The 26,346-nt window shown below is 41.8% G+C and overlaps 1 protein-coding gene across 2 annotated transcripts in view; it reads left to right on the top strand.

Moving 5' to 3' along the window:
- NRAP (nebulin related anchoring protein) overlaps positions 1-26,346 on the top strand; it is a 75,026-nt gene that overhangs the window by 487 nt on the left and 48,193 nt on the right. The window contains exons 2-13 of one of the 2 annotated variants that reach the window (XM_029244902.1): positions 4,522-4,601; positions 4,930-5,024; positions 5,606-5,693; positions 10,503-10,607; positions 13,291-13,395; positions 14,749-14,853; positions 15,568-15,672; positions 16,458-16,565; positions 16,856-16,960; positions 20,069-20,173; positions 21,143-21,259; positions 26,083-26,190. In XM_029244902.1, the coding sequence (XP_029100735.1) occupies positions 4,530-4,601; positions 4,930-5,024; positions 5,606-5,693; positions 10,503-10,607; positions 13,291-13,395; positions 14,749-14,853; positions 15,568-15,672; positions 16,458-16,565; positions 16,856-16,960; positions 20,069-20,173; positions 21,143-21,259; positions 26,083-26,190 (1,218 nt within the window). In that variant the 5' untranslated portion in view covers positions 4,522-4,529. Of the gene's footprint in view, positions 1-4,521; positions 4,602-4,929; positions 5,025-5,605; positions 5,694-10,502; positions 10,608-13,290; positions 13,396-14,745; positions 14,854-15,567; positions 15,673-16,457; positions 16,566-16,855; positions 16,961-20,068; positions 20,174-21,142; positions 21,260-26,082; positions 26,191-26,346 lie in introns of both variants that reach the window. The other variant, XM_029244901.1, reaches the window with a different exon arrangement.

Below are 26,346 nucleotides of genomic sequence, written 5' to 3'. Positions count from 1 at the left end.
AATTCCTGAATATTTTAAACAAACAGTTACACAATTTCCACTATGGCTGCCCTATAGGCTGACCTTTTGTGCCACTCCCACCCCCCAATTCGTATGTTGAAACTTAATCCCTAAAGTGATGGCATTAGGAGGTAAGGCCTTTGGGAGGTGCTTAAATCTTGAGGGTGGAGCCCTGGTGAATGGGATTAGTGCCTTTGTAAAGGAGGCCAGACAGAGCTCCCTGGCCTTTTCCACCACAGAGAGAAATTGCAGTCTGCAACCCAAAGAGGGCTTTGACTAGAACCCAGGCATGCTGGCACCCTGATCTTGGCCTTCTAGCCTCCGGAACTGTGAAGAATAGATTTCTGTTGTTTATAAGCTACTCAGTCTGTGGTATTTTGTCACAGCAGCCAAAACAGACTAAGACAGACTGCACTACTCTCTTTAATACCCATATTTGTGGGACTTCCCTGGTAGTGCGGTGGTTAAGGATCTGCCTGCCAATGCAGGGGACAGGGGTCCGAGCCCTGGTCCAGGAAGATCCCACGTGCCACGGAGCAACTAAGCCTTACTGAAGCCCGTGCGCCTACAGCCCGTGCTCTGCAACAAGAGAAGCCACTGCAATGAGAAGCCCGTGCACCTCAACAAAGACTCAATACAGCCGTAGATAAATTTTAAAAATAATAAACTTACGCTTAAAAAAATACCCATATTTGCAAAATATCAGGCAAACTAAATTATTTTAGACACAAAGATAATTTACTTTTTGAAGGAATTCAATTGTGAATCATGGGATAAATGAAAAATCCTATTAGTAAGGCAAATAAATTACTCTTTAATTTATCTGATTTATAAAATAGTTTTTGCAAGTTATTCCTGAAATATGATGAAACAGTGTTAGATGTGGAGGAGCCTTAACAACTAATCCCTCTGCTCATATTATAGATAAAGAATCTGAGGCACAGAGAGGTTGCCAACATCACAAGCTTTCTAGTGGCAGAACCAGGATCAGGTTGCCTAGAAAAATAATGAATTTTTCATCCACAAGAAGGTTCTACCATAAATTATATCATGCAATTGTTAAAATGTGTTGCACACAGGATTTCATTGCTGGCTCAGGTAGAAAGACGGTTTGAAGGAAAACTTTCTTTTTTCAGTTCTGTAGTGTAGACTGGCATGGGAACTCCCAATGTATTGCTCCGAGGCTGGATTATCACTGTACCAACAAATAAAATCATAGATATGTGAAAGGGAAGAAACAATTTTGAACTTTCCCTCTATAATAATTGTACTGACCCTTTAGACCCAAATGATATTCTCTTCTAATTGTATTTCCTGTGTTTCTCCAGCCTTGGCCCATATCATTGTTTTCTGCTTCCTTTCCAAACTCACATGAGTAGAGCATGAGTCTTCCTCTTAACCCTAGAAAAAGAGACCAAGAGGTCCAGTGTCCGGTGGCTTCTCTGGGAAAGGACCCTCGTGTTGACTCTCCCCCCCTCCGTTTCCTGCCTTCTTACTTCTGCTCCCTGGGACCATACTTCTGAATAAAGTCCTTGCACATAAGCCTTTGCCCCAGGTTCTGTTTTTTGGGTAACCCAGGCTAACACACATTGGCTGAACCGATGCCGGGGGGCAGAAGAGCATGTGTGCTCATTGGCTGAGGCTTGGAGGACCTCATGTAATCACTGTGACAAGGGGGAGGGGCTCTACTGGATGCGAGAGGGGTCAGCTGGGCACAGGGAAGACCATCCACAAGGTCTGTCAAGCAGATGAGGGCTGTGTGTCTCTTGCCAGCAACAAGGGTTCATTTTAGGTCCTTAAACTGTCCCATTTCCAGTTCTACGGGGTTGTTTTTCCTCACTATTTCTGATACATAATAAGTGCCTTTTAAAAGCAGAAGTGATGGTAGGAGTCAAATTTAACATCTTTCATTTGGGCCATCCTTGTTTCCACAAGGGTGACCGAGAACTTGTAGCAGCGATGCAATCACAACCTTAGAGGAGTGTTAGGTAGTTTTTTTCTTTAAAGGAAATCTGGCTGCGATTCCTCATCCCTCTGGATGGGGGCAGAGTTCTTTCTCTGTGATTACTGGGGCTTCCAGCCCAGGTGCAGGTAAGGCTGGAGAAATCCCACACAGAGCAAAACGTGTGGGGAACCTATAGGTCTTAGTTCTTTGCCTTTGCTCTTCCCCTTTGTTCAGACTGCCTTGTATCACATTTCAGCCTGGGAGTCTTCCTGGGTCTACAGCCCCTACGTAGAGCCTTCTTCCCCTGCTGAGAAGGCAGCGCTATGCCCACTCTCCATCTGTGGGGGAATTCACATTGCACCCTCTCAGTGTCATGGCAACGCTGCTCTTCTTCACTCGCTCTGTGGCCTCCTCCCCTGGTTCTCCCAACACAACACAAAAGCACCACTGATTTCTCTCTGCCCTACCTGGGGTCCCTCCAGCAGAGTTTCCTCAGAGCCTTTTCTTTAGGCCACAGATCACTAATTGGTAGCCTGCCGTCTAAGTACTGCCCATGTTTCTGTTTTATTGTTTTATTCCCAGTGTTTTACAAAAGAGAGAATTTCGGGTGCAGATGCAGATATCTGGCTTTTCTGGAAAAATCATAATATTTGGCAATGCCGGGTACTGATTGCCTCATGACAGATTGCTGGCACGGAGTGGTTCAGATGGGACATGTGACCTATGGCTTCACCTCTGTCCCCTGTAGGTATTTTGGTGTGAGTATTAAGTTGATTTCTTTGATTTGATAAATACTTGTTGAGCCCCTTTTCCATATCAGACCTTGTTCTAGGCACTGGGGATACAGAAAGGACAATAAGGACCAAGGCTCCTATTTTGATGGAACTCATGTTTTGATGGAGGAGGCGGATAATTTTTAAAAGTAGATATAGTGGGCTTCCCTGGTGGCGCAGTGGTTGAGAGTCCGCCTGCCGATGCAGGGGACATGGGTTCGTGCCCCGGTCCGGGAAGATCCCACATGCCGCGGAGCGGCTGGGCCCGTGAGCCATGGCCGCTGAGCCTGTGCGTCCGGAGCCTGTGCTCCGCAACGGGAGAGGCCACAGCAGTGAGAGGCCCGCGTACCGCAAAAAAAAAAAAAAAAAAAAAGTAGATATAGTAAGATTTAAGGGGTCAGGTGGTGGTAACCGCTGTGAAGAGCATAAAGCAGGGGGAGGGTCATAGAAGGCAGTGAGCTGAGGGGTGGGGACAGGTGTGGTGCCATCTTTTGTAAGCTGTTTCTGGAAGGTCTGTTTTAAGTGACATTTAGGTAGACCCCTGAAGGCAATGAGGGGCTTCACAAAGCCAAGAAGAGAGCTTGTCTTCAAGCTGCTCCCTTTCAAGCCTGGGAGGCAAGGACTTCTTGGAAAGGTCCCGGATAACATACAGAAGCCGGCACTCAAAGAGTTCTCATCTGTTCTTAGTTTTGCATTCTTGCAGAAGCTACACATGAATTGATATGTTAACAAGTTTGCCGTCCTACTCTTATGAACATCTTTATTTATTTTTTTAAGTTTTATTGAATTGTAGTTGATTTACGATGTTATGTTAATTTCTGCTGTACAGCAAAGTGACTCAGTTACACATATATATACATATATATTTTTCATATTCTTTTCCTTTATGGTTTGTCCAGGATATTGAGTATAGTTCCCTGTGCTATACAGTAGGACCTTGTTTATCCATCCTATATATAAAAGTTTGCCTCTGCGAATCCCCAACTTCCAGTCTTTTCCACTCCTACCCCGCTTCCCCTTGGCAACCACAAGTCTGTTCTCTATGTCTGAGTCTTTTTTTGTTTCATAGATATGTTCATTTGTGTTGTATTTTAGATTCCACATATAAGTGATATCATATGGTATTTATCTTTTTCTTTGCCTTATTTCACTTAGTATGATCATCTCTAAGTCCATCCATGTTGCTGCAAACGGCGTTATTTCTTTTTTATGGCTGAGTAATATGAAACATTTTTAATAGACAAGGCTAAATTTCAGATATGGTATTTACCCTCCTGTGGAGTGAGTCAATCCTGTTTTATTTTCTTTTGCGGGGGGAGCTGGACTTTCTGCTTTACTCACAGGCCTCACAGAGCAAGCTTTCTCATTTGGTCGTTGGATGAGGGTGTGGTGTTTGCCTTCGAGTTCTTTTCTTGGGTTATGATCACAGCTAGTGTTAAACTGCTACATGCTGCCTGATCATACACGAGGATTTGGTCATCCACGTAAACGTGATGCTGTTGTGAGTTCACTTTTCTATTTAGAGAAGCATGTCAGCTAGGAGTACCTCCACCTTATTTCCCAGACGCATGCGTGCTGAGCGAGTTGCCAAAATAGCCCTTTGAGTAAGTGGCAGCTTTAAAAACCATCCAGCTGCTGACTTCAAACTAGAAGGTCAGCGGAGGAAAGTGGAAGTTGGATTCTGAACGGTCAGGGTGCCCACAGAAATTTACTAGGGGTCGGGATTTGGGAGACTTGAACAACTAGACTGGGGCTTCTCCTTGGATTTCTTACTTGTTACCTATCTTTGTCTTCTCTCTTCAGACTTCAAGATGAATGTGCAGGCTTGCTCCAGGTGTGGGTACGGAGTATACCCTGCTGAGAAGATCAGCTGTCTAGACCAGGTCAGTAGACTTTTCTTGGCCTTTGGGAATCATAACAAACATGAGAAATTTATCTTCTCACATATGGATTTATCTTCTCACATGTGGGTTTTTTTAAACCACCAAAATAAGATGCTTTCCCCACCTTTCTTCATTTCTACCCATTTCTAGCTACATCTCCTGTATTGCCTCAAATTTTTTAAATTCATTTATGTATCGTAGCCGTGTGTGTGTGTTTTATCGCCATTTTATCACTAAAGCTCATTTTTTTTTACCCTGAAATATATTAAGAATCCTGAGTCTGAAAAAAAAAGGTAATTTTGCTAAATCTTTTCTGTTTGGTTTCTAGATATGGCACAAAGCATGTTTTCACTGTGAAATTTGCAAGATGCTGCTATCGGTTAATAACTTTGTGAGTCACGAGAAAAAGCCATACTGTCATGCGTAAGTGTTTGACACCTCTTCCCACCACCTCTTGAGTTGTGTTTATCTTTTTTTTAACAAGCAGCGGAGGTTCAAATCACACACTCCAGGGTTAAATCCAAGAAATGCCTTCTCAAAAGTTTTTACTTCCATACAAACTTCCATACAATCATTACAGAGACCTAAGATGGGATTTTATGCAATGGACAGAAAGTAGAAAATTTCAGATTTCTTATAAGGAAAAGATCAAATCTATCCACTACAACCTCATGTCAAATTATTAAATATTGTGCAGAACAGTGTAATTTCCATAAATATGCGTGAAGCTTTAAAACGTTTTCTTTTAAATAATTTCAGAATCCTTTTCTATTCCTTCAGAAAGTTTTTAAGTGATCGTTTCCAGTTAAATTTGGTCTTTAAGTTAAATAGGTTGAATTTATTTGATTAGCCTTTGTTTTCTTTAAGACGCATTGCCTGGAAAATCTTGAATTTAATTATTAGGTTTTATATTTTTGATTTAAAAAATGACTCCGCCTTTAAGAATAGTCAGTCATCTTGGATAAAGTACAGTTCTAATTTTGGCTTATATCTACTTTTTGTAGCCATAACCCCAAGAACAACACTTTTACAAGTGTCTGTCACACTCCATTAAATCTAAATGTGAGGAAATCTCCAGAGGCCATTTGTGGGGTAAGTTACTTAATTTTGAATTTCAAAATAGCCTTTAAAGAAGATTTCTTAGCTCAGGCACCTGTTAGGATTTTAAGTGTCTCTGCCTAGATGTGAACCTGCCCATTTTCTCCACATATACAAGCAAAGTATATTTAAGTAACAAATATTGCTATTTGCCCTACCACAACATAGAGGCCAGTACACAGGATAATCTAGCTTGAATATCTGAGATCCTTGAATCTATTTTAATCTCTCTGTGTCTGCCAGCTCTGGACACCTTGATGCAATAGGCTGTGCATACCCTAGGTGCTTAATACATAAAACAAAGTTTATATTGTTGGAAAGTATTACAAAAGCCTTTCTTTTCTTTCCCCATGATATTTTGGGACAGACATTGAAACCTCTAGTTCCGTACTCTTAAATCTCTCTGAATTCAGTAGTGTTTCAGTTTATTTGCAGTGTTTAAGATCTCTTTCCCTATGGGTAGCGGTAGGTCAAAGATATTTCTATTTGGAACTGATGTTTGGATAGACCAGGAGGCCATATTGATAAAACAACCTCTTTTGGAAAAACAACAGTAGAGTTTTGTCAAATAACTGTTGATTAAATGCTTGCATTTATTAAAATGATGAATCATTTCACTTCCCTCCCCCATGCTCCACAACAAGTTGTTTTTTGGGATGGAGCTAGCAGCTTTCTAAAATTAGAAAGTGACACATGAGGTGGAAGGCTCTCTAGTAATCTGCCTTCCTCATGTTACCTCACCTCATCCTGACTCTCCGGCCTGCCCAGGCCGTGTCCTCCTCAAGAAAATGGTTTAGATTGAGCTTAACATTATCATGTGGCTCTCTACACAGACTGCCAAGTAGCTTATTTCACTAAATGCTTTGCACCAACTGTGAGTTTATTATTTTTTTTACAAGCTTATATAGTATTTACGGTACAGCCAGTTCATTTAATACATTACAATCCAATAAAGTAAATACTATTATTATCCCATTCTACTGGTGAGGAAACTGAGGCTCAGAGAGTTGTTCATATATCATTGATTTCTAAGGATTAACACGCCTTAAGAATTCACAAGGCTAGATTACTGAGAAGGCGAATGAATTCTTTTAGGATTTTGCTTTCATCTCTGTTTGTTTGGTTTTCGTTGTTGTTTGTTTTCATCTCTTTTAGTCTAAGGGCAACTACACAAAATTACAATCAATACTGAATTTAGCTGTCAGTTCGATAGAGTGCCAGACACTCTTTGAGGCCCGTTATCTGTGTGATCTCACTTTTTCTTCACAAGAACCCTCTGTAATATTATCATATTACAGCTGGGGAGGCTGAGGCTCAGAGAGATTAAGTAACTTGCCCAGTTTTACCCGGCTGGTTCAATGGGCACAAATCCAGATCTTTCTCACTCTGGGACCTGTATCCTAAACTGCTCCATTGGTCTACTCCCATGTACCTAGGGGGTGGCAAACTCTCTAGGAGGAAAAAAGAAAGCACTTATTTATGTTTACAAACATCCAGATATTTCTGCAGTTCTGGGGCCAGAGTTTGACAGATTGAACACAAGGAGACGTACTTATACATCAGAGTACTATTTGTATTTATTACAAAAGATCCATAATATCTGTATCTTTCATCCTATGCGAGGTGTCAACTGGCATGGCCCCCTTATGTTCTTACAACAGGTCACACAGTATTTACCTTTTTTTGAGGTGGTAGTGGATTCGCTTTCTTTTTTTTTTTTTTGTGGTACAAGGGCCTCCCACCGTTGTGGCCTCTCCCGTCACGGAGCAACAGGCTCTGGACGCGCAGGCCCAGTGGCCATGGCTCACGGGCCCAGCCACTCCGCGGCACATGGGATTCTCCCAGACCGGGGCACGGACCTGTGTCCCCCGCATCGGCAGGCGGACCCCCAACCACTGCGCCACCAGGGAAGCCCAGTATTTACCTTTTTCTGAGGTGATAGCGGATTCACTTTCTTTTAACTTGTATGACAGGCCCAACCTGGAGCAAGATCATTGCTGGTTCTGTTTCCAGCCACAGACAGTGATGTGAGCTTCTCAGGAAGCCTGTGTGTGTGTATTTGTTCACATCTATGTAAACATATGTGTATGTGTATAAAAATATATGTGTGCATGTGGGGAGTGTATGTATGTGTGTATGTAGGTATGAATATGTGTACACGTGTATACATATGTGTGTACACGGTACATACGCATGTGTGTATGTATATGTACATGTGTATGCATATCTGTGTGCGCATCTGTGCAGGTGTGTGGTCTGTGTGTGGTGGATGTGTGTTTACATGCACGTGTGTGTACATGCGTATGTGCACATGTGTGTACACGCATGTGTATGGGTGTGTACATGCGTGTGTGTGTGTGTGTGTGTGTGTACTGAACAATTGACTGCTGAGACCCCTTTCTCCTCCTTTCCCACCAGGGAAAAAATCTAATGGACAACAATGTCCGTTCTAGGCCCCAGATTTTTTTTTAATAAATTTATTTATTTGTTTATTTTTGGCCATGTTGGGTCTTGTTGCTACACACGGGTTTTCTCTAGTTGCAGCGAGCAGGGGCTACTCTTCATTGCAGTGCGAGGGCTTCTCACTGCGGTGGCTCTTCTTGTTGCGGAGCACGGGCTCTAGGCGCAACGGCTTCAGTAGTTGTGGCACATGGGCTTAGTTGCTCCACGGCATGTGGGATCTTCCCAGACCAGGGCTCAAACCCATGTTGCCTGCATTGGCAGGCAGATTCTTAACCACTGCACCACCAGGGAAGTCCCCAAGGCCCCAGATCTTATAACCATTCTAGGGAGTGTGGTGGATTACTTTCTTACTCCCTTTTCTTCTCTGAGAGACTTTGCCAATTGAATAAAATACAGATTCATGGTGCACATGCTAAAATTTAAAAAAAGGAAAGAAAGGGATGCTTCAGTAATGGTGATGAAGGAGAAAAGTAGATTTTAAGTTGGCATTTGAAGCAGGTTGACATTTTTCTGTTTTTAAAATGTCATTCTTTAAAAAGTAAATGAATAAATAAATATTTACTAAGACAAAATTTCCTGTTTGGTAGGTGTGAATGGAACTTTTAGCAAAATAGAGCATCTGGGTTCCCTTCTATTTGGAGAATGAACTTCAGCCCTTAATGCTTCCTTACCCCACTATTAACATTTATGGCTTTTTCTCTCTTCCTGCTTCCTCTGAATAATCACGAGTCCTGTGAAAGGTCTCTGGGGAGGCAGGCATGGCCCCCACCGCCACCCCCCGCCCCATGATGGATTTGTCCTGTGAGACGGGGCAGCAAATACGGCTTCCTGTTTATTTTGGTCATGTGATTCTGATTCCGTAAGTCAATGGCTCTCAAGGAGGGCAGTTTTGCCCCCCAGGTGATGTCTGGGTACTTTTTTGGGGGTCAGAACTGGGAAGGTAGGAATACTATTGGCATCTGGTGGATAGAGACCACCTATCCTGTTCAGCGTAGTGCCATGCACTAGACAGTCCCCCCCAACAAATAACGAACTGGCCCCAAATATCAGTGGAACTGCAAACAAGAAACTTTGCCTTGAGTCTGTGTAATGTTTGTGGTAGTTTCTCAAAATCCAAGGGAAAAAACATGTTAAGATCTCTCAATTTATCTATTTTAAAGTATACATATTAGTGCAGCATTAAGCAAGCCCAGACAAAGTGCCCTTGACAGGGAACTAGAATTCCTGGATTGTGAACCTGGCTCTGCTAAATCATTGAATGATTTCAGTAAGTTCATTTCTCTTCTCTGAGCTTCTTTCCTCACCTGTAAAATTAATGACTTAAACTTCAGCTTGTTAAAGTTGCAGGTTTCTGGGCCCCATCTTGGATCTCATACATTATAATATCTGGGTTTGGACTTAAGACCTGATTTTTTTCTTTTGTTGTTACTTCCTTTTATGTTCTCCTTAAGAAATCTTTGCCTATTCCAAAGTCATGAAGATATTGTTAGATGTCAGTTCTCCTCAAATTGATCTACACATTCAGTGCAATCCCAGCCAAAATCCTGGTGTTTTTCATAGAAATTGACAAACTGATTCTAAAATTGATATGTACATACAATGATTCTAGAATGGCCAAGAAGTCTTGAAGAACAAAATCAATGGACTTAGGTTACCAGATTTCTAGACTTACTATAAAAGTAGTAGTAATTAACTCAGCATAGTATTGGTGTAAGAATAGACAGACAGGCCAGTAGAAAACAATACAACATCCAGAAATAGAGCTGCACATATGTGGTCACTTGAGTTACAACAAAGGCACCACTGCATTTCAATGTAGCAAGAATGATCTTTAAATAAATGGTACCGGTGTGATTGGACACTTGCGTCGAAAAACATGAACCTTGATATCTACCTCATGCATAAAAATTAACTCAAGGTGTGTTATAGATCAAGATGTGAAAGGTGAGATTATAAAGCATAGGACAACAGCTACATGAATGTGGGGAGCCAGCATTTAACAAGCTCCCTGGGTGTTGCACAGGCTAAAGTTAAGAACAACTGCTCTAATGTCTAGTGTTTTCTAAGCTGAACACTTGGTGTTGTGTGATTAGCTTGTAGAGATGTTGCCTTTTTTAACTGCACTGCTAAATAGAGCTTTGCACACAGCAGGTGCTTTCTATGTGCCCTCTGGCTGGTGGTGCAGATGAAGCTGTGGTGACATTGACAGCTGTGGCTTGTACTGCAGTTAAGATGCTCTGCAGTTGAGACTTAGGATCCCCGCCCCAGTCTAGCTGTATATTATTTGTTTCCTTTCTCTTTTCTGATGGAAACATTACTGATAATATCTTCATTGTGCAGATCGATGACCAAGACGATGGCAAACGGTTTAAATCGTTTTTTCACTGGGACATGAAATCCAAGGATGGGGCGGCTGCACCTAACAGGCAACCATTGGTGGATGAGGTGAAGGAAGAGTTATAAATGGGTTTGGAAACAGAGAAAAGAATGACACACTATGCAAATGAAATGTATTATCGCTATTACTTCTAGAGGGCATTGGTTACACTTTCTTTTATCCAGTTTGTAATTCCAGCTGTCTGCAGAAGACCCAGCATCACCTCAGCCAGATCTGCTCCAGTCCAAGCTCACTGACTTCTCCCTTCCAACCACTGTGTTTCTGTCACTGGGATCAGCCACCAGGCTGGAAGCCAAGGCTGCCCTTTCTTCTTCTGACCCTTCACTCAGCTCCACCCCTTCCCTCCCATTTCACTGTCCCAGCTCTGAGCCCCATCATCTCCTGCCTGGATCTTTGTGAGCACCTTCCCTCTCCTGGGTTTGCCCCTCTCCAGCCTGTCATATGACATTGGTCACACACATCTTCCTGCTTGTCTCTGGTTTACTCTTCCCATCACCTGAGAATTTGTGGTCATTCTCTATTGACAGCCTCATCATTTCGAAATTCCCCAACCATTTGTTTTTAATGATCCACATAAAACAGTCCAAACAGTGCAAAGCTAACCCTTTGTCCACTATCTCCAATCCCAGTTCCTTCTGTAGAGGTACCCATTGTTGTCAGTGTTGTGGGTATCCTTCCAGACTCTCTCTCCTCATTTACAAATTAATATCTATATAATTTATTTTTTTGTTACTTACATTTACATATGACTACTGCCACTGATTGAAGGACCTTTAATGAGTTATTTAACCATTCTTTTCTTTGGCTTTCTTTAAGTTCAATTTTTAAGTGAACTTCAAAGAGTTCCTGATTCACAGGACTATTGTAAAAATTAAAAGAGTATATAAACGTAAGGATCTTAGCACACTGGTTGGCACAACAAATGTCAGCTAGTATTTCTTATGGAAAATTATAGATGTATATTTCTATTGAAATGTATAATTTTGTTTTTCTATGAAACAATATGCATTGTTTTACAACTTGCATTTTTCGCTCAACAAATACCCTGGAGATGTTTGTATGTCAGCAACCTTTTAAGCTGTTGTAGGTGGGTAGATCATGGGTGCAATCATTAAGAGAGGATGTATCATGCTTTCTTATTGATGGGCAGGGTTATTCCCATTTTTTTTCTGTTATGAATTTGCAGTGAACACCTTTGTGCAAGACCTCTTTTGGACACAGTGAGAGTTTCTCTAGAATAGGTAATGGAAAATGAGGTTGCTAGATCAAGAGTCTGTGCCTTTTTAATTTTAGTAGACAAACTGTCAAATTTCTGTCTGTACATTAAAATGGCTGTACGTTTTATATTCCCACAGGCAGAGTATGAGAATACCCGTTTCCCACAGACTCACCAACACTTGGTATTACCAGATAAAAGTTTTAACAACCTGCATTTTGTTGTTTGAATTTAAACTTCCCTGATCGGGAGTGTAGTTGAGCATATTTTCACATGTGGATTATCTGTCTTTCCAGATCGCCAAAAGATGGTCTGTGCAACTTGCCCCACCTCCAGCCCACTTGTTTCCTCATCCTTACTCCCAATTCCTATCAAACCCACCTCCTCATGGTCTTTCACATGAAGCCTATCACTGCCTTCATGCTTTTATTCATGGCAGTCCCCACTCTGAGAATTTATTCAACATATATGTATTGAGTATTATATGCCAGGCATAGTTCCAGGCTACTGGAACACATCAGTGCACAAAACAGATAAAAGTCCCTGCCTTTATGCAACTGACCTCCTAGAGTAGATGTTTTTCTTTTTCCCTTTGCATCATCTGTTAACTGATCTTAGCCCTGGAGGACCAGCTCAAATTCCTGTCCAAAACAGGGGCCATCATATACAGATTGCTTTTTCAAAACTCTTACTATGTTTTATCTTCAATACAGTACGTTTAATCACAGAAATGTTCTCTAATAGCTCATTGTTTCATATGTTAGGGTTTTTTTTGTTTTTTTCTGTTTTATTTTGTGGTACGCGGGCCTCTCACTGTTGTGGCCTCTCCCGTTGCGGAGCACAGACTCCGGACGTGCAGGCTCAGCGGCCATGCCTCACGGGCCCAGCCGCTCCGCGGCATGTGGGATCTTCCCAGACCGGGGCACGAACCCGTGTCCCCTGCATCGGCAGGCGGACTCTCAACCACTGCGCCACCAGGGAAGCCCCCATATGTTAGTTTTATCTCCATAGATAGGTCACAAGTATCTTAAAAGAGAAACTTTGATTTCTTCTTCTTTCTTTTTTGATTTTCTTTTCCTAGTGTTAACTGCCTAATCTAATGCTTGGCACGCAACAGGTAGCAGGTTTTTGAAGCTTGGCTGAATAGTGCTGACTAGTCTTAGATGGCCTGTCCACAGCAACTCCCCGCTGCCCATCTTGGTGCAGTAATGAGCAAAGAAATGTTAAGTTACATTTGGAACTCTTCTATGATATAAGTGAATCTCAGAAAGTTTGGTTATTTAGGATATTAGGTTATTTTCTAGTTTGAAAAAAAATGAACATTCTGGTTAGGTGAGACCTACCATAAAGCAAGAGGAGTTTATAGTTTTTAGAGAATGTCTACTTTTTCTATCTTATATTGACAATGTATGTCAATGTATGTATGTTGCCGGGAGGGTGGAGTAGGTAGGGGGATCTTACCAGGCAAATGTGTGGGGTGTGTGTTTGTATACATTTGTGTTTTTCCTCTATAGAGAGCCTATTGGACTGGATATGGGGAAGGGAATGCTTGGTGCCCAGGAGCTCTGCCAGACGCTGAAGTCGTAAGGATGGCAAAGGCTCAGAAGTCACTGGGTGAGGTAAGGGCCCTGGAAAGTTACTTTAGCAATTAGTTTGAATATTCCTTTATTTTAAGATTGTGGTAGACAGAATACTGGCCCTCCCCGAAAGATTCCCATGTCCTAATCCCTGGAACCTGCATATATGCTACTTTGCCTGGCCAAAGGGATGTTACAGATATGATTATGGTAAGGATTTTTCTTGTTTATTGAAGGATAGTTGATTTACAATGTTGTGTTAGTTTCTGACGTACAGCAAAGTGATTCAGTTATACATATGCATACGTTTATATGTATATACATATATTCTTTTTCAGATTCTTTTCCATTATAATTTATTACAAGATATTGAATATAGTTCCCTGTGCTATACAGTAGGACCTTGTTGTTTATCTATTTTATATATTACTATATTTACCTGCTAAACCCAAACTCCTAATTAAGGTAAGGTTAGGAAGATTATCCTGGATTATTAGGGTGGACCAAATGTAACAAGAGTCCTTATAAGGAGGGAGGCAGGAGGGCCAGAGTCAGAGAAAAGATGATGTGACAACAGAAGCAGAGGTCAAAAGTGTTTGGGGCCATAAGCCAAGGAACGCGGGCAGCCTCCAGAAGCTGGAAAAGGCAAAGAAATGGATTCTCCACAAGAGCCTCCAAAAGGAATCAGCCCTGGTGCCCTATTTTAGGTTTCTGACCTGTAGCACCATAAGAGAGATCTTAGTGGGTTTGCATCGTAGAAAAGGCAATTTTCGCCCAGATTATGGAAATCCTTAGTGATGTGCACACAGTACCCTCTAGTCCTCTCCATACACCCAGGGCACCTGCCCTTTGAAGAAACCACTCTGGAAAATATTGCTAGTCTTCAGTAACTTTTCTTTAGCAAATGGAAAGAAGACAACAGAAACACAATTGCTAAGGTGGAAAACAGACCATCAGAGATACTCAAAAGTTAGGAGCAGAAAAGAGCAGACGTTTCACTCCCAGTGCTGTAGAACTGTCTCTAGTACCAGAAAGTCTTCTGCGTAATAATTGCTGCATTATTATACAAGTCTTTGAGTTAAAGGGCATCCCTTGGGTTGTGCCAGGTTCCACATAGTTTAATATAAACATTGAAGGAGAAACCCTTTGACCTGGGATATATGCTTTCTGCAGCCTTGAAGGTGTTATTTAAATCACCAAGTGAATAACATTTTCAAATTTATTCCAGGTGACTGAAGTATTTTCCAAGTATCTTATTTTTCCAAGTATTAATATTTTCCAAGTATCTTACACATCCAATTGCACTGGTTCTGATGATGCTTTTGCTATTGCAGTTTTATTCATTCTCATTGGATTTCATATTGGTTCTCATGCTGACATTGGTCTGACCAGCAGGAGTACACAGAAGACCATGAGGAACAGCGGGGCAAGGGCAGCTTTGCAGCCATGATCACACCTGCTCATCAAAGGGCCAAGATAGCCAACCAGCTGGCCAGCCAAGTGAGTGTCTTACTGCTTATTCACCATTGATTACGCTAATGTTTGTCATTAGTGAACCCCTGGGATTGATTCAGATAAAATCCAAAAGGAGGGTGCTTTGGGGCAGTAGGTACCCTTAGTGTGATATTATGGAGAAAACTTGTTTTTATCTTTTCCCTATCATTCACTCTCTGTGCCTTGTTTGGGCCACATCTATCACATGGAGAGAAGACCATGTAGCTCACCACAAGACTGGACCAAATAATTTCTTGTGGTGGCGTTAGCATTAAGGACACTGATTTTTATTAAGTGGATGGTGGAACCTCCTGAAGAGTAGCACAACTTGCTGGTTAATAGCTCAGATTTTAGAGCTGGAATGTTGGGGTTTGAACCCTGGCTTTCTCACTTAGTACCTGTGGGACCATGAGCCAATTACTTAACCTTTCTGTTCCTCAGCTGCTCTTCAGTAAAATGGGGAAAATCATAGTCTTGCCTTATGTGATTGTTATGGAGATGAATGAATATTTGTTAACGTTTAGAAGTTCCTGGCACTCTCTTGGACTTAACACATGAGCATTGATGCTTTTTGGAGAGGAGCCCGTAGAACAAACCAGAAAGACTTGCCATATGTTTGCGTTGAGTGTTGCCCAATGGTGTAGCTTCAGGACAGCTGCAAGGAGAGGTCCTACAAAGGCTGTTGGGTATGACCTTGACTCTATGCTGTCCCCTCACCAGGTGGAGTACAAGAGAGGGCATGACGAACACATCTCCAGGTTCAGCACAGTGGTGGATACCCCTGAGCTTCTCCGGGCCAAGGCGGCAGGACAGCTTCAAAGTGATGTAAGAAATGGTGGAGGCCAGATGCAGTGATTCTCATTTAAGGTTCCCCATTCTTTCCTTATGTGGAGGAAGAGACAGGGAGAATGCAGGCGGCATCTCAATCCTGAGCGGGGGCCAGGAAGAACATTCTAAGGTCAAGGATGGTCAGGTCAGATTTGGCAGCTAGCACAGACCTTGCAAAAACTTTTCCTTAGAGAGAAAAGTTTACACGGTATTAGTAACAAACCAGGTATATCTGATTAATCTTAAAGAAGTCTCTCCTTGTCACTGCAAATTGTAGAAGATCACTTCCGAAGAATTTCTTCCATTTGCCTTTTCATAGCCCAGTTGCTCCACGGCATACTAAGACTGGGAACTTAGTATTGCTCTGAGTGGGAAGTTTAAGCACTTCCCACTTGAATCCAGGTTCAGCTTAACAAGTGGCTTCCACTTGACTTGGGTTGAGAAGCCTCTTTCATCTCCCAGACTTGACTGGCAGCTCCTCGAGGACAGAAGCCTTGTTGCTCTGCCTGGCCTCACCCCCGGTACACAGCAGGTGCTCACAAGTATGTGTCGAATTCTACATTGAGCATCTCCATGTATCAGGCAGTGAGCTGGGTATTGGGAATAAAATGGTAAATGAGATACACAGGGTCCATCAAGCTCTAAGCCAACTACATTGCGTAAGAGCTGGGACGGGAGATGTGCAGGGCGCTATGGGAGCCCTGAGCAGGGCTTCTCAGTCAGATTGCCTGGGAGATGGTGGGATGGTGGCACGTGATTCTAAATTTGTTTTCCTTTTCCAGGTGAGATACACAGAGGACTATAAACAACAGAGAGGGAAAGGCAGTTTTCCTGCTATGACCACACCTGCTTATCAGATAGCCAGAAGAGCCAATGAGCTTGCAAGTGATGTAAGTGTCCAGGGCAATGTTTGCATGGGGGGGAAGGAAGCAGAAATTTACCTGGGCCTGGCGAGTCCAACTTCCTGTCTCCTTGTCTCCGTTTTTTTGCACCGTGGATACAGGAAGTCGCTTTCCTACATAGTTTTCAATCAGTTTTACCAAGACAATGATCAGGCACTTTTATGTCTAAGACACATTCCCTAGATCCAAGCAGAAAAAAAACATTCCACAAGATATTCATTTTTACTGTTCTGACCCCTGTGCGTAAGAGGCTAAATTTATCCTTCCCCTTCAAATAGGTGAGGTACCATCAACAATATCAAAGAGAAACGAAGGGAATGGCTGGTCCAGCTGCTGGAGCTGAGGACACATTGACAAAGGAATATGTGGACCAGTATGGACAGGTACGTGATAAAATGATGTCCTGCGAGACCCTTTTCGATGGTCATTTCTCAGTTTGGCAGCCCTCTAGCCTGTGACACAACCTATGACCATTTAATCAGGGGTTGGGCTGTGATTTTTCTTTGCCCTATTTATGGAAGGTGGAATTTCCAAGCCTGAAAGTAGCAAACAAACAATTACACAGGGCTCAACTTGACTCACTTAGGAAAACAGATTCTAAGCACTTTTTCTTTCCTTTTTTAAAAATAAAGGACCTATATCAAAATGGTGGGCTTGCCAGGAATAAAGCATCCTCATCTATTCATTGAAGAAAAGTCCCAAGGACTACGACTGGCTGTGTTTAACCTGTCACTGCATAGGAACAAAAGGGATCAAAATGCATGTCTTGAAAAATATTGAGCACTTCACTGAGTAGCAGCATTCATTTTCTTAGAAAATGAATTTCTTGTCTAGGTTGCTAAATAAAGCAGTATGCCAGAGAAAGTAACCCTTTTTCTCAATTTCACATTTTAAATGAGCTGCATCTTGGCAGGATGTAAAAAGGTTGAGTGACAATTGCAGCTAATTTTATTTGCACGTCCCTCTGATTTTCTGGTACTAGACAGGTGTTGCAGGGGAAAAAGGGAACATTATTTTTTCATGGTTGTAAGTTAAAGAATGTTGGAAGACCAAGCGTGTGGCCGGAAGGGTGCATTCAGTGGGCTTGGGTGATATTTCTTTCTTAATTTGACAGTTGTTTAAATTTTTTGGCACTGGGTAGACTTTACAACCTATGTGACATTCAATATACATAATTTATAAAAGGAAACAAATAACTTATTTCTCTTCCTCAGAAAACCAAGTTGCTTATGTTGGGGATATATTCATGTGAAACTTAAAATGCACGTGAAGATAGGTTTTGACCCTTTTGCAAATGTCTATCTGAGCAAAAATGTTTGGCTTTGAATTTAAAAGGCCATTTTATTAAATTTCACGATAAGTCAGTTAAATGGTCTCTCAGTGCTTAAAACTCAATGAAAATACGTTTTTATTGGTTTCATGTTGTAAATATATTGGTTAGAATGCTCAGGACAACTTTTAAAAGTCAGTTTAAAAAATATTTGGCTTCCATATTTAGCAAAAAGTATTTTGTTCTAAATTTGGACTATCCTATCTGCCACTAGTTGTAACACACGCATATCATTTCATGTGTGTATCTAGACCTGTCTATACACAGCGATGAAATGTAACTTTGTAGTATCATAGTGGAACCTTGATTATTAGGACATTTTGATTGAAGTTTCCAATCATGATAATAACAAATACAAGAATCAAAGTGGGTGTCATTCGATAGCACTGCCAGCAGCTGTCAGTCGAGAGGACTCCATATCCTGTGGCATTTCACTGTGATTTACTGTGACTCACCAGGGCGAGAGTAGGAGGGAGTGATAGAGAAGCAGGCGGACAGTCAGATACACTATAAATATCTGTAGTGCCTAAAAGACCAAGCAGTTCATTCTTCTTTTTTTTTTTTAATAAATTTATTTTATTTATTTATTTTTGGCTGCGTTGGGTCTTCGCTGCTGCGCGCGGGCTTTCTCTAGTTGCGGGGAGCGGGGGCTACTCTTCGTTGCGGTGCGCGGGCTTCTCGTTGTGGTGGCTTCTCTTGTTGCGGAGCATGGGCTGTAGGCGCACAGGCTTCAGTAGTTGTAGCTCGCGGGCTCTAGAGCGCAGGCTCAGTAGTTGTGGCGCACGGGCTTAGTTGATGCACGGCATGTGGGATCCTCCCAGTCCAGGGCTCGAACCCGTGTCCCCTGCATTGGCAGGCGGATTCTTAACCACTGTGCCACCAGGGAAGTCCCCATTTTTCTTTTTAATGAGTAGTTTTTTACGTTAATGGACTATACCATGTAATCTATTATTTGTAACCTGTCAACTCCCCAGTAGGATTAAGGGTCTCAAAAAGATTTACATACACAATATATATTCACATAAGCACAGAAGTTAAAATGAAGCTACAAGCCAACTCCAAACCGTAAAGCAGAATGGGCAAAAGGAGGTTACCAAAGAATTTGAGAGTCTTTGTGGTTATTATCTTTTTCACTTACTACATTTGGCCCAGAACATTCTGGCAGCCAAGCATAAAGGAGCACTCAGGCTAAACAGTTGTCATTATTGGATGAAAAGGAAGCCTGGACATTCTAATTTGACCCAACTATTTCATTTAAGAGAGTATGTGTGCTAGACTCTGAACCGTGATGCTGGAGCAGGGAAGGCCCCTGCTTTGGAGGAGGCAGGAGAGAGAGGGAGTCATGAGCCCGGGGGGGCACTAAGGGCTGTTCCAGGTTTGTGGGGACACAGATGAGGAAACAGCTGATTCTGCCTGGGGTGGGGCTGGGAGTGAGCGAGGAATTCCCTGGAGAGAAGGTAGCATCTGACCGAGTCTTGAAGTACCTCTGGTTGCTGGGGAAGTTTTACACTAGTAACGTGATGACAGTCCCGTGAGAGAGAAGGTTCTCCTTTGTGGGAGAGCCTGGGTGATGGGAGGAGGAGGAAGGAAGAAATTAAGACTCAGATTGTTAATACTTAGTCTGAAATATATATTTGGTCCCAGCTGAGATCATCTTATTGCAGTGTGAAGTCTTTTCAGCCAAATTACAAAAATTCAAATAGTTACATAATATCTCTTTCTTGGTAAATGAAATGAATCCATCACTGCGGGAGACAGTATGTGGAATATCAAGGTGTCTTTGCATAGATCTGCTAAGGGGCCTGAGAACGGTGGCATGCGAGACTACTGGAAGACAGAAGGACTTTCCAGGTGTCATTTAAGAAACGAATACTGCAAAATACGTGAGCCTAGGAGACTCACAGAGTATCTTGATTTGTCTGATGGAAATGATGATGCTAATGATAACAGTTACCATTTATTTAGTGCTGACTGTGTGCTGGGTCTACCTCTAGTGTCTACCACCTTAACGACCACGTGCTACTGCTCTTAGGGGTGATCTCAGGAATTTCCAAGGTGGATGGGCCTCCATGGGAACAGGCTGTAGGAGAGATCATTGCTAATCCCCCACCCATTCCAGGAGGGGAGCATTACTGATTAAACTTTTTGATTGACCCAGCAGGATTACTCAGAAGAGTATGGCGCGCGCAGAGGAAAGGGCAGCTTCCCGGCCATGATCACCCCGGCTTATCAGAATGCCAAGAAAGCCAACGAACTCGCTAGTGATGTAAGTGCCACATTGGGACGACCCACAGAGTCACGGAAGAAGGAGAAATGAGACTTTGAAGGCTGTGCTTACTGAAACCTATGTACAGTTCAATTTATCAGAGCTGAGTCAAAGCAGAATGTTAGCCCTCAATTCCTATCCAAATTCCCGACATCTGCATTTTTAGCTCATGCTGTTAGGTCACATTTATCTGCTTCAAAGGAGATTGACATGGACACAAGCCACACAACTTACTTGAAGTCAGCTGAAGCAAGTGCACATACCGGCCCAGCTAGATAAGCTGGGGTTAGGAGAGTCTTTGCAAAATAGCCCATCTTAGAAATTGAGCGCTTCAGAGGAATAGCTGATTAAAATAAACCGTATGATTATCAAACTCGGTGTAACCCAGTTGATAAAATGATTTTTATTTGCAGAATGTTAGCCAGTTGGCAGTCCTTGAAAGAGAAGCTATAATTAAACTTGGTAAAGTGACAAGCACACTGCAGATCTTACACCAACTTGAACTTGGTCTATAATCAGAAGCCCAGCATTCATTTCATACCCCCTTTGCCCTTCTCCTTTACTTTGTTACTATTCAGTTATTACCCATTTCCTTAGAAGAGTGCACTTTGCCCTGAGAGGGGAAGTAAAGGACACATTCATCACTGGAGGCTGGATGAGAAATGATTGTTAAAACCAAGGGCAGAATGGGTTTTGGATTATACCTTTAGATATGATCATTTTGAGACCTTTCTTCATGCAGAATTAGAATGTAAAGTGTAAAAAATGTGAAAGGGGACAGTAAAATGTTAATATAAAAGGGACTAAGTGGTTTATGGACTTCAGTGGAGGAAAAACCCATGTGATTATTTTTTCCTCCAGAAAATTCTATTAAATAAATGTTGACATTAAATGTGAAGTAAGCGTGGAGTAACTTCTCTCATGGAGCATGAAAACAACAACTCCAGATGCTCTGTGTGCTTGTTTCAGATAAAATACAGGCAGGACTTCAATAAGATGAAGGGCGCCGCACATTATCATTCCCTCCCAGCCCAAGACAACTTGGTTCTTAAGCGGGCTCAGAGCGTGAACAAGCTTGTGAGTGAGGTACGTATGGGGACATTTTCACCTGTGTGCTGTCACCTCCTTTATCTCCGACAGACAGTGAAGGGGCGACCCAAGAATGAAAAGTTCCGTGTAACACCACATAAACTACACATGAGTTACCAGTTCCCAAAGAACGAATAGTCCGTAAAAAGCAATTCACAAGAGAGCCTAGGATCAAACTAATTAAATCCTTCTCTGATGGTTCAAAAGTTTCTTCCCAGAATTCTCACAGGGCTATAGATATTCCAGAGTTCCCAGCAATAGATTTCTAGTTGCCAGAATACTGGAGGAGACAAGCTTTCTAACAATATGTCATTCTTATAGAGCGGAAATCAAAGATGGGAGCGTTTTGAACGTGGAACCTCCCTCATTCTCTCATTATTGTAGTCAGGTTTCTGAGAAGTTGTGTGTACCATGTGAATTCCCCTCGCCTTAGAGGCTGACCTGGCTGCCAGAGACTGTGTTTTGTTTGGCCTACCCAGTGGTTACGATTTTTATAATTGCTAAGACTGTTTGGCAAGGAAATCTCCCCTCTAGCTCCCCACATCCTTTTTAAGTCCTGGAGTTTCTTCATAGCAGCTTCTCTGTTTGCATTGCCTGTCGGGACCCTGCAGGCATTTGAGTTGTCAGCCTCTTGGCAGGCTATTCATAGGACTCACCTAGCAAGTTATCTGAAACTCAGAAAAGGATATGCAAATTTCCTAAAACATTTTTCTTCTCTAACCCCTAAGAGTCAGTCTTTTACCCCAAAGTGTTCCTTAACCTGTGGTGCTCTAATTGCTCAGAATCACAAGGGTGACATTTCCTGGACCTCATCAGCAACCTCAGATACTTTGAAGTAGTAGATGGGTGCCGAGCCCTTGGAACCTGCATTTTAAACAAATATTCCACATGATTCTGATGCTGTAGGCCAGAGGTCAGCAAACTATGGCCTGAGTGCCAAATCCAGCCCGCAGCCTGTTTTTATAAATAAAGTTTTATTGAAACACATCATATTATCTCTGGCTGCTTTTGAGCTACAAGAGTTGATATAAAGATGGGATGTTCCGTGAAGGGGCAAATATTTTCTGTCTGGTCATTTACAGAAAAAGTCTGCTGAAACTTGCTTTTGACTCAGAGAACATTAGATCTAGATGGGATCTTTGCAATCTCTAGGCCCTCGCTTTGTCATAGGCTTGGAAAAGTAAAATGTCTTGTTCTGGTTCAGATAGACTTTTAGGGACAGAACTAGAACCAGACCGCTGATAATGTAGTTCTACCCAGGAATAACACTGTTACCATTTTGACCTCTTTCTATGTGAATATATCATAAACTAATATATGGATATAAAAACATACATTTGTAGAATTAGAATTCAACGTATATACAGTTTTGTGTTCTTTTAAAATTTTGTATCATATTGTAAGCATTACAATGCATCTTGCATACTTTATTTTTTTATTTATTTATTTTTTGCGGTACGCGGGCCTCTCACTGTTGTGGCCTCTCCCGTTGCGGAGCACAGGCTCCGGACGCGCAGGCTCAGCGGCCATGGCCCACGGGCCCAGCCGCTCCGTGGCATGTGGGATCTTCCCGGACCGGGGCACAGACCCGTGTCCCCTGCATCGGCAGGCGGACTCTCAACCACTGCGCCACCAGGGAAGCCCGCATCTTGCATGCTTTAAAAGTTATATTCCCACCAAATGTTTTATAAGATATGATAACAAGTTGCATTTCCTTTGGTAAGCGGTCACAAGGGAACCTTCCATTTCCTTTTGCTCTTATGTTTATCTAGTAAGACAAACCAGCCAGGCCTCTATTAATGGTAACCACCCTTCAGCTGCCTTCTCCAGCTACCTGAGATGACTTGGAGTCTATTTAGTACCTGTGGCCTCACATCTTATATCTAGCTACCCAGGAGAGCTCAACTAGCCATTTAAAATTAGAAGACACTTTGCATCTATGAGTGGTCTCATTTATTACACTCTTTTGTAAAGTAACTTTTTTGGTTAAATTCTACTTAAGTATACATACAGAGAAGTGCATATATCATAAGTGTACAACAGGAAGAATTTCCACAAGTGGACACTTCTGTGTAATTAGCACCCAGATCAAGAAACAGGACATGACCAGAAGTCCAGACACCTGTCCCCAAGAGTATCCACAAAATGGTTTCTAAAACCATTTTGCCATTTTTTTGAGCTATGTGAAATCTTAAAGTATTTACTCTTGAAAGGGGCTGTATATTTTTAATATTCAGAACCAAACTGATTATTTATCACTATTTGAAAGGAAAACACATATTGTTAACCTACAGTATCCTATGCCTGGTATTTTAAAATCTTGGGTTGAAAGTTTTCTAAAAATATCCCAAGTCGAGTCCTGGTGACATTTTCAAGAGTGACTTCGGGTTTGGTTCTCTTGTGCATCTGGTGTTTTGGTTTCCAAGGTGGAGTATAAGAAGGATCTGGAAAGTAGTAAAGGTCATAGTATCAACTACTGTGAAACACCTCAATTCAGGAATGTGAGCAAGATCTCAAAATTCACCAGTGATTTGAGTTTTTAATGCCTACACGTCTGTTTGGGCTTTTTTTTTAACGACCTTAATTTCTAGGTCTCCTAAGAGACCAGTCTACGTGAATGTATCTGGGTGTCTTGGAGAAGCATGGCGTCTTAGGCACAAATACTATGAGTTTTGATAGAGATTGCCTGCTGGGGCTGGTCCATGGAGTGTTAAATCCCCTGGCATGCACTTGACCTTGAGCCCTCAGGGCTGTACTTGTCCTCTTGCGTCCTTCGTGTATAGTAGTATCTGGCTCCTACTGGTGAATGCTGGCGAGGGAGCCTGGCTGAGCATGCAACGTCCCCTCTCAACTTGACTTTGTGCTTCTTCAATTAGTACAAGATCTCAGTTAACCTGCACAGTCACCTAGGGAGCCAGGTGTTATTTCCCCATCTTACAGGTGAGCAGATATATGCTGGAGTGGCATTTGCAGATTTGGAAATTCTCAAAGTCTGGGGATGTATCCTTGAGAACATCAAGGACTAGTTTATATGATTTTACTTTTTTTTTTTTTTGCCCTCATTTTTACTAATTCCAATTTTTTTTCACAACTCACACACACACTGTATTTTATTTTTACAAGAGATAAATAAACTGACACCAAGCATTGTAAATGGATGACCGCAACAAAAGCAACAATGATTGCAACTACCGAACACGAAACACACTCATACTGCGTCATGATATTGACGTTCAGTCCAGGAATCCTCCACTGCAACAGCTCCTTTACTTTGCAGAGAAAATTGATTTGTATATTTTTTCCTCTGAGTCCTTGTGGGATTTTTTTTTTTATTCAAACAGAAAGTCACAAAAATTATAATCATCCTCATCAGTTCACTCAGTCCCATGTAATTAATTTTTTTCATCTTGATCTTTTGTTAGCACTTTATGAATTCATCAGTTTTCCATTAGAGCTCTGAACATGCTTATTCACTCAGTTCAGCAGTACAGTCAGTTACCAGAGACCTGTACTTGTCAGTCTTTTCCATGAATTCCTTGAAGATGAAACCCTTTTATAGGAACATTTTTGCGAAAGCATCAGCGTACAGCCAGAACTGTCTGTAAATGACAGAAGACTTAAAAATGACCGCGGTTAAAGATTTGATGAAAGTTATAATAATGCAATTGACAAGGAAATTTAGTTATTTCTGAGATATACGTTTTAAAGTAATAACTAGAATTATGACTTATAACATTATACCAGAACATATAAGTTTTTTAGAAATTTCATGTAATGTCTGAAACATTTATATTAACATATTTCCATACAAATAACCCGAAGAAAGTTCGGTATTAGTTGGTTTTTGGTTTTTTGATACTGCAGGTTCTTATTAGATTTTACTTCTGCTTAGCTGCGTATAACACTTGGGACTTCGTGAGGCTCAGTAAGGAATGTCTTCTGCATAAATGTCATGGTTAAGAGCACCAGCTTTGGAGCTGACGGACCTGGCTCCACAATTAGCCAGGTGGCCGACTTCGGGCGCGTTAAGTTCTTGGAGCCATTTTTCCCTCTGTAAAATGGGAATGATAATAGTTCCTTCCTCCTCATAGAGCGCTTGTGAAGATTAACAGAGATGAGTAGAACTGTGTCTGATGCAGAGTAAGAGTATTCTGTTGGAATACTCTCAGCGCCTGGAAACTCCACGGCCTCCCAGGGGAGGTGATTTTAATGTAGCTTCATTAGAAGCTACCCACCTTTTCTTATTTATGACTTCTTGTCCTCCTGTTCTGTTCTTTGTTTGGTAAGCTGCACTTGGGACATAACATCGTTATTTCACATGGTTGCGGTAGCGACCAATGTGTCATGTATAAGTCACAGATTTTGGCAAAGCTGGGGTTTTATTCCTCATATATTTAGAACTGGAGGTAATAGCATGCAGTGATGTGTACTAGCCCCCAGCATAGGGCTTGCATGCAGCCCCTGTACGATCAGTGCTTGTCCTTGGAAAGCTCCACACCTGTGCGATGGGTTTTCACATTGGAAAAATCTGGTATATTTACAACTGAAAATGTTAAAAAAAAAAAAAAATCAGGTCCGTTTTGTGCCGTCTGGGTGCATCAGATCTTATGTTTTCTTGTGTGCTTGTCTCACCCGAACTTCTTGAATTTTAAGTTATTTTTTTTTAAGTTTGTCTTATTTTTAATTCAGAGACACACTGAATACTTAAATAGGTTCTATTTAATCATTTATGTTTTGGATTAGTGCATTCAGATGAGTAGTTTATCTTCAATGAGTTGGGGAGAGAATGCTTTTGTTGAAGGTTCTGTGTTCCCATGTAGAATAAATATAAAGAAAACTACCAGAATCACATGAGAGGCCACTATGAAGGAGTTGGGATGGACAGACGGATGCTCCATGCTCTGAAAGTTGGAAGCCTGGCAAGCAACGTGAGTCCTATTGTGAAGGGCCTGCAGGTCCTGGGGGTCTGTTGGTGTGGAGAGTGGTGGGGCACAAGGAATTCAGCCAATTCTTTTTCAACCTCCTTTTTAAAAAAATCAGTGTTTTGTTGTGTAGAGACTGACCCAAAAGAGTTTGTAAATGTT

Source organism: Monodon monoceros, unplaced genomic scaffold (assembly GCF_005190385.1).
Source record: "Monodon monoceros isolate NGI ecotype Baffin Bay Population unplaced genomic scaffold, NGI_Narwhal_1 Super_Scaffold_4, whole genome shotgun sequence".
NCBI classification, from domain to species: domain Eukaryota; kingdom Metazoa; phylum Chordata; class Mammalia; order Artiodactyla; family Monodontidae; genus Monodon; species Monodon monoceros.
Note: the sequence above shows the minus strand (reverse complement) of the source record. Positions and strands in the feature narration are given on the sequence as shown.